General features: G+C 27.8%; 3 protein-coding genes across 4 annotated transcripts; 1 reads left to right on the top strand and 2 right to left on the bottom strand.

Annotated features, from left to right (window-relative positions):
- The first annotated feature begins 519 nt into the window (after positions 1-519).
- On the top strand, positions 520-1,277 carry LOC108547262 (transmembrane protein 258). Its single transcript, XM_017899701.1, has 2 exons — positions 520-597; positions 1,038-1,277. Exons 1-2 carry the CDS (start codon positions 595-597, stop codon positions 1,275-1,277), a joined length of 243 nt encoding a protein of 80 aa, XP_017755190.1. The 5' UTR covers positions 520-594.
- Positions 1,278-1,891: 614 nt separating this feature from the next.
- Positions 1,892-4,209, bottom strand: TSG101 (tumor susceptibility gene 101). Of its 2 annotated transcripts, none has more exons than XM_017899695.1 (9): positions 4,099-4,209; positions 3,898-3,973; positions 3,716-3,800; positions 3,521-3,586; positions 3,280-3,443; positions 3,102-3,186; positions 2,724-2,953; positions 2,293-2,648; positions 1,892-2,222 (listed from the first exon to the last, which is right to left on the bottom strand). In XM_017899695.1, exons 2-9 carry the CDS (start codon positions 3,949-3,951, stop codon positions 2,036-2,038), a joined length of 1,227 nt encoding a protein of 408 aa, XP_017755184.1. In that variant the 5' UTR covers positions 3,952-3,973; positions 4,099-4,209; the 3' UTR covers positions 1,892-2,035. The 2 variants fall into 2 exon arrangements, with proteins under 2 accessions (XP_017755184.1, XP_017755183.1); XM_017899694.1 differs by having other exon boundaries at positions 3,066-3,186; positions 4,099-4,208.
- An 814-nt stretch (positions 4,210-5,023) lies between these two features.
- On the bottom strand, positions 5,024-6,910 carry Srp54 (splicing regulatory protein 54). The gene is made up of 2 exons (XM_017899692.1): positions 6,328-6,910; positions 5,024-6,195 (listed from the first exon to the last, which is right to left on the bottom strand). The coding sequence occupies exons 1-2, from the start codon at positions 6,647-6,649 to the stop codon at positions 5,057-5,059; spliced, it is 1,461 nt and encodes a 486-aa protein (XP_017755181.1). The 5' UTR covers positions 6,650-6,910; the 3' UTR covers positions 5,024-5,056.
- Between the last annotated feature and the right edge of the window lie 447 nt (positions 6,911-7,357).

The following is a 7,357-nucleotide window of genomic DNA, read 5'->3' as shown; positions in this document are numbered from 1 at the left end:
ATTATGTAAAAAAGAAAGAATTTATATGAAATATACTTTAAATATACAATATAAAAAAATATAATTTTTGTTGAAAATAGACTTACCTCCAATAGATACTTGTTACAAAAATAAAATTTCGTTTAAAAAGTATTCATAAATTATATCACGCTTATCTTACACATCATTAGTTATATACTCTTCAAAATTGTTAATTATTATAATCTGCAAAAGTGTCAGCAGTAATAAAGGGTTTTTAATATAAAATTTAATATTATATTCTAGGTTTAGAGATATAAAAATTATTTTATACAAATTATTTTTTCAATTATTATTTCCTATAACATTGATAGATAATAAAATAATAAACTGTACGTCAATATAAATAAAGACTTTTTTGATTCATTTTGTTAATATTTCAAGATACTACAAATTTACTGTCTTCTTCAGAAATTTGAGTTATTTATATTTTGTCTATTGGTAGTCCATTTCTATTTACTCTTTTCATGAATATACGTCTTACTGAAGTTTGCAGCATACGATTGCATACTGATCGGTAACTGAATGTAAGTTTTACGTCTCTTTTAAGCCACGTCAAAATATTTATCTGATACAATGGTAAGTAATATTAATTTATTGAAAGAATTTACGTTAGTAATATTATCAAGTATTATTAATTTATTATATTTAGTGTAGTATTTAATGTTGTAATTTAATTATAATTTTCTAAGATTTTATTTCAACATTTTTTAACTGAAAGTGTACATTTCCGAAAATTTGTTAACATAAAATTATATTTTTATTAAATTGATAATATGTGTATTTATACGAATTTTACTTTTCATTATTTTCTTTGTATCCTTCTGTTGTAATATAACGAATTCTTTTTTATTTCATAATTAAAACTATATATTATTTTTTATTGTGAAATTTGCAAGAGAATTTTTATAATATATAAAGAATTTCCAGAAGCAATATACATAATCATTTTTATATACATTAAATAAATAAAAAAAATTTAGATTTTTTTATAAATTCTTTTTATTGTTTTAATTTAGGTGGAAATCGAGTCTATGACAAGATATGTCTCTCCCATAAATCCTGCAATTTTTCCATTATTGGCAGTGGTGTTATTAGGAATTGGAATATTTTTTACAGCATGGTTCTTTGTATATGAAGTCACTAGCACAAAATTTACAAGGGATATATTCAAAGAATTATTAATTTCTCTAGTGGCTGCAATATTTTCTGGTTTTGGTATATTATTTCTACTGCTTTGTGTTGGAATTTATGTATAGGTATATTACTCTGCAAAAGTTTTAATCAATAAAATTAAAACCTACTTTAGTTATTTGTATAAGTCTTACCTTTTTTGTTTCAGATTAATCTTATCAAAAATCAAGATTAATTTTATCTACAATAGCATTTAAGTAATTATATAATAATTCTATGTCATAAGAATAGAAACAATGTATTTTTACTAAATTGTGCAATGTAGTGATCAATTTATACATTTATTACACAGTAAATAAGCATTTGTATTTCTTAATATCTAAGATCGCTGTTTGAGGTACACGATTTTTTTATAATATAAAAAATCAATTAAAAATTACATACTTTTTACATATTTTTAAATACATTACATTTAGAAATATAATTTGATAAAACAAAGATATTTATTTTTAATATAATTGCTTAAACCTTCATTTATTTGTTCGCTTGTATTTATGTTTTTTGTGTGTGATATATGTCACGTGTGTTTTATTCAGTTTTATATATGAAAGCTTTACATTCAACTTCTTTGTTATAAACAGAATGTATACAACATGAAACAAAAATACATTACTGTATATATGTATATATATTTATATAAATAAATAAATAAATATATATATATATATAGAGCGTACAATTTTTTTAACGAGGATGCTTCGTCTCTATAACATATATCTATCCCTCTATTATTGTGGGATTTATTATAGTCTGTTTTGCGTACATCATTTGTAATAAAATAAAATATTGAATAGCGTAACCTTATAAAAATTGGGTAAAATGTTTAACCAGCCAATCCCGCTTTCTGACGACAGCGTTGCATAAGCGCTCTTAGCATAAATTGTTTGCGTGAAAGTTGTCGTACTTGCTTTAAAAATGCATCTAAATCTATAATACCACAACGTAAAGCTTCACCCAAATAGTATATAGCATCTTCTGTTGCTGCTTCTTCCGCAAATGCATTTAACATCCTACAATTATTTAAAAAACAATTATGATATCCAAAGACGTGAAAAAATAAGTAATTGTTTAAATACATACTGCTTGTAAAGTGGTGCGATTGTTGTAACAGCTTCATCGACGTCTATTGACTGATTATCAGAAAGCTTGGCAATTTCTTTTTCCAATTCTGCTTCCTTATCTTGAAGTATAGTTATGTTCTTTTCAAGTTCAGTATTTTCTTTTTTTAATCTGTCAAATAAATCGTTAAGATGAATAGTTCCATTTGTAATTTCTTGTCGTGTTCGATATAACGTTTCCAGCTCGTCTAACAATTGTGAAAACTGTTCATTAAGTCTTCGTTTTAATTTATCTTCTACTGCTGACAACAAAGATGCTCTAATATGTTCTTCTGTGATTGTACCTGATGCACCAGCAGTGACAGGTACTGTTGGAGACTTGGAAATCATTAAAACAAAATTAGATACCTAGATTGAATATACAAATATCACTTGTTAAAAATCATAACTTACTGGTTGTGTTGATGGAGGGTATGGAAATGAACCAGTACAACTTTGTGGTGGATAATTTGATGCAGTTCCTCCATATGAACCATATGACCCTGGGTATGGAAATCCAGAAGATGTTGTTGACATATATGGAGGATAATTATTACTCCCACCTGCATACTGTGAGTTTTGTGGATATGGTAGAAAATTAGAACCAGGTAAATGTGTTTCGCTTCCAGGTACAGGCATGAAAGCTATATAAATTTGTATGTTTTAAAATTAGGATATTTCATAAGGAAATTTTAAAATAATACAAGTAATTTGTAAATGCAAACTATGTAAATAAATATAAATAATGTAACTTACGTTGTACTGGGTAAGGTGTAGAACTTGTTTGTTTACCTTGTCGTATTTTAGCATAAACAGGAGGTTGCTCTCCAAATGTTGAAATCATTGTTTGGATCAGACGAAGTAAGTCTGATGAATACTACACATAATAAAAATATATATTATGCTATGGTATAATAACATTATAGGGCACAGATAATAGTATACAGCTATGTATATATAAATTACTCACTGGTAACCAATCATGGAGATATGGTAAATAAATTTTTCCATTATGATCAACATACATGCTCACTTTAATGCTCATATCAGCAGTAGGTTTAACAAAACACATAGGTGCATTATTAGGATGTGTATCCATGATCCATATGCATATAGGAATATTATATATATGACCTAAAAATATGCAAATAATATAAAAATTCACTTGTATTTGACTAATTGTTCTTCATAAAAGTGTAAAATTACATTACCTTTGTATGAAACTGGAATTGTTCCTTGTAGATTGAGTAACTCTTTCATTGAACCATCATTAAATACTTTTATGTGGAAAATTACAATAGAAATAAATAAATTAATTAATATTCCTTATATTTTTCATATATTATTAAAATTAGCAAGATACAAAATAGAAATATTTAATAAAAAGTTACGTTTTTAATACTCACCAAATGGTTCTACATTACACATTAAGCCCTTATAAAGACCCAGAACTTTTAGGCCATGTTTCTTGGTGAGCTCAGGATTTTGATACTAGAAGATAATGTTTTATAAATGTAACTCTAGAGTAGGTTAAAAGTAACAGTAATATATATATATATGAAAAAAAAAATATATATATAATATATACCTTTGATAAACATTGTTTTATTTTCACATCGTCTAGAGATGTCATCTTCACCATTTAACCTTGTATTTTAGTATGACTGAATGTAAAAAAAAATAAAATATCTTTTAATGTACGAATATTTTCTTATCGATGTTACGCACCACAATTTCTTAAAATTTTATGAACACTTTACAAGACAATTATATTACTATGTTATCTTACGTGGTACATGAAAACTTCGAACTTATGCTATTGTCAAGTTTACATTTATATAATCAAATGTTAATTTCAATTTATTCTATCGTTAAAAGTTTATTCAATCTATAATTAACTAAATTAAGTAGATTCATTTATCTGTCACTTAAAATATCTTGTACATTATAATACCATGATTTGCTATTGCTTTTAACCAAGGAATACAAAAAGTTATTGAAAGGAAATTGCAATAATCATCGGTGCCTCAATTACTAGTTAGTGCTGCCCCCAAATAAATGGCGCATGTTTCAAAACAATACAAAGAGAAAAACTAAAAACATTAAATTTAGTGTTTAATTTAGTGTAATTTATTATAACATATTATAATATAATAATAAAAATTATAATACAACATTTTTAAAAATGAAAACAATTTTTAAAAATAAGAACAGTTTTTGGTTTAAATATAATCTCAATAAGTGTAACAAGATTATAATCACTTTATGTAAGTAAGAACAAATTTTTAGATAATATTTTCGAAATAAGATAATTTGAAATTGTGTATGTTTGATTTAATCATTTTCTACATTATTATAAAGTTTAAAAAGATGTATGTAACATGTAAAATATATCAAATATTTAGAATTAAATCTTATGTAATAAACATACTTTATACATATCTCAAGCAATTTTAAAGGGAAAATTAAGATTATAAAATATCCGTATTCTTATTCATTATTAAATTCGTTAAAAATTAGGCAAGGAATTAAAATATAATAATGTAGATATTTGTATCATTTATGTTATTACAACTGTATCATCAACATATGCATTTTTCGTGTACATACAAGCCAAAAGGATCTTTGAAAATTTAATATTCTTGTATTTTTTTATTGATCAATACATTACGATATATCGTAACATTAAAATAACAAAATGATCGAGAGGCGTAAATAAATCTTTATAGACCGTAATTTATTAAGGTTTAGGTTTCAGACTCTGTTTTCTCCTTGGTTTCGCTATTTTCTGATGTATTTCTATTCTTCTCTTCGGACTTAGATTCTTTTTCTGACTTTTTTTCTTTACTAGATTTTTTTTCACTCTTTTCTTTATCACCTTTGTCACCGTCCTTTTTACCATTATCCGATTTATCTTTGCTTCTTCTTTCTTTATCTTTATCTCTCGATTTTTCTGAATATTTCGATTTCGAGGATCTGGACTTCGATTTAGATCTAGATCTCCTAGATTTTGATTTCGAACGTTTACTTCGAGATCGTGATCGACTTCTTCGACGAGGAGATCTCTTTTTCCGATCTTTGGATTTAGATCTAGATCTACGAGATCGTGAACGCCGGGATCTGGAACGAGAACGATGTCGACCACGAGAACTGCTTCTTCTACGAGATGGTGACTTTCGTCTACGATCTTTAGAACGTGAACGTTTCGATCGAGATCTTGATCTTCGCCGGTGACGTGACCGTGAACGTCTGTGTCGGGATCGTGATCTTTTACGCGATCTAGATCGCCTACTGCGTCCTCTCGATCTGGACCGAGATTTTCGGCTACGAGAACCACTGCGACTCCGTTTATCTTTCGACAGCATTCCAATCATCGGATCTATTGCAGCTGAAATTAAATTGTGAGCCTCCTTTACTCGAGACATTGCTTCTTCTATTTCTTTTTGTGCTGCTTCATTACTTTTTGCTTCAGGTTTTGCTATTGCTTGGGTAGAATGGTAAATTTTAATTGGTCTATCCATAAGCAATTTTCCATTCAATAATAATGCAGAAACTACAGCTGCTTGTTCAGAGAGTTCTACTAATGCATAATGTTCTGTATCTGAATCTCTGGTACACATACGTAAATACTTTACTTCAACATTATTATTACTGAAGAAATCTAGTAAATGATCTGTTGTCACAGATGGTTCTAAATTAGCAAGAACAAGCGTTCTCCTTATTTCTTCGATTCTTCTGCTGTCTAAATGGCCAGGTAAATGTGGATATGACGGTAATCCATTTGCCTCTAATTTTGGATCCATAGTGGTAATAACATGATTTGGAGGGATTCCTTCTATTGCATTTACAACATTTGGTGGTAACTTGGGCTCAGAAGGATAAAGACCTATGAAAAAAAAGGAATTTCTTTTTATACATAATAAATATAAAATTTAGAGAAAAATTATGTAAGTATATAAAACAAAAAAGTGTATAGTCAAATTTATAGGATACAGATTTAATTAAAATTCTTCCTCACCTGGAACAACTGTACCATTATTTGTTAATTCAAGAGCTCTCTGTTCATCTGGAATGTCTCCATTCTGGTAAGGAATCACAATTAATGCACGGTCGATAAAAACAGTGTTTGTCATATGTTGAGCAACTGCAACACATCCTTGGTCGTGAAATTTTATGTAGCAAATACGAGACTGAACAGGTACTGCGACATCCCGTATAGTAGGATACAATCTAATATCTTCTATTTTTCCGAGGTATCCGAACAAAGTTTGCATTTGATCTTTTGTTGCTTGAGGTGCAATATTTGTCACCTGTACTACCTTTGTCGATCCAACCGCCATTCTTTTCAGGATTCTATACAAATCTCAACAACGTATTTTAGAGAGGTTAAGTTACTCAAGTATAAATCCTTGTGCGGATGAATTGTACACGCTACGTGAAAGAATTAACGTAATTGACGCATTACGGCGAAAAGTGGACGAACATGATACTGGTTATACGTTTTTCACTTTTATGAACGTTTCATACACAAATCAACATTCCAACGCTGCAGCATTCTTTCGTTCCATGTAATTTATACATTCTTTACGTTTTCGCGACTATTTCACAGCGACGTTTAAGCATGAACTATGAATCTATAGATGATTCAAATCTAACGGATTTTTATTTGGAGATTTATTACTAGTTGATAATAAATATTTATTTTAAAATAATTTTTGCATTCCCACAATGTTATTTACAACATACTTTTGAAAATGAATTGTATTACTGTTTGTAGTGAGAAATAGTTATAATTCAAATATGATTGTATTAATTATGTACTTAAGTTATAATTCTATGGAGTGATTTACTTGAAGATGGCTACCTAAATATTTCTTCCAATTGTAATGGTACAACAAATATATCATATGTAATTTGATAGGTATGCAGGTGTCAGTACAATACTGTTGCAACAAAATATTTATATATATTTCTTATTGTATTAAGAGAAATCCAACGATCCAAAAATCATAACTTTCATGTGATCTTGAGTACAAAAAAATAAAAAA

Source organism: Eufriesea mexicana, unplaced genomic scaffold, assembly GCF_001483705.2.
Source record: "Eufriesea mexicana isolate 0111107269 unplaced genomic scaffold, ASM148370v2 scaffold925, whole genome shotgun sequence".
Lineage (NCBI taxonomy): Eukaryota > Metazoa > Arthropoda > Insecta > Hymenoptera > Apidae > Eufriesea > Eufriesea mexicana.
Note: the sequence above shows the minus strand (reverse complement) of the source record. Positions and strands in the feature narration are given on the sequence as shown.

Excerpts from the sequence above, each read along its gene's own strand:
- TSG101 (XM_017899694.1), bottom strand. The coding sequence starts at position 3,951 with ATGGTGAAGATGACATCTCTAGACGATGTGAAAATAAAACAATGTTTA. Across the intron at positions 3,587-3,715 it reads GTGTAATGTAGAACCATTTG|TATTTAATGATGGTTCAATG; the intron begins GTGAGTATTAAA and ends TCCACATAAAAG. Across the intron at positions 2,954-3,065 it reads TACACCTTACCCAGTACAAC|CTTTCATGCCTGTACCTGGA; the intron begins GTAAGTTACATT and ends AAATTTATATAG.
- Srp54 (XM_017899692.1), bottom strand. The coding sequence starts at position 6,649 with ATGGCGGTTGGATCGACAAAGGTAGTACAGGTGACAAATATTGCACCT. Across the intron at positions 6,196-6,327 it reads TAATGGTACAGTTGTTCCAG|GTCTTTATCCTTCTGAGCCC; the intron begins GTGAGGAAGAAT and ends TTTTTTTCATAG.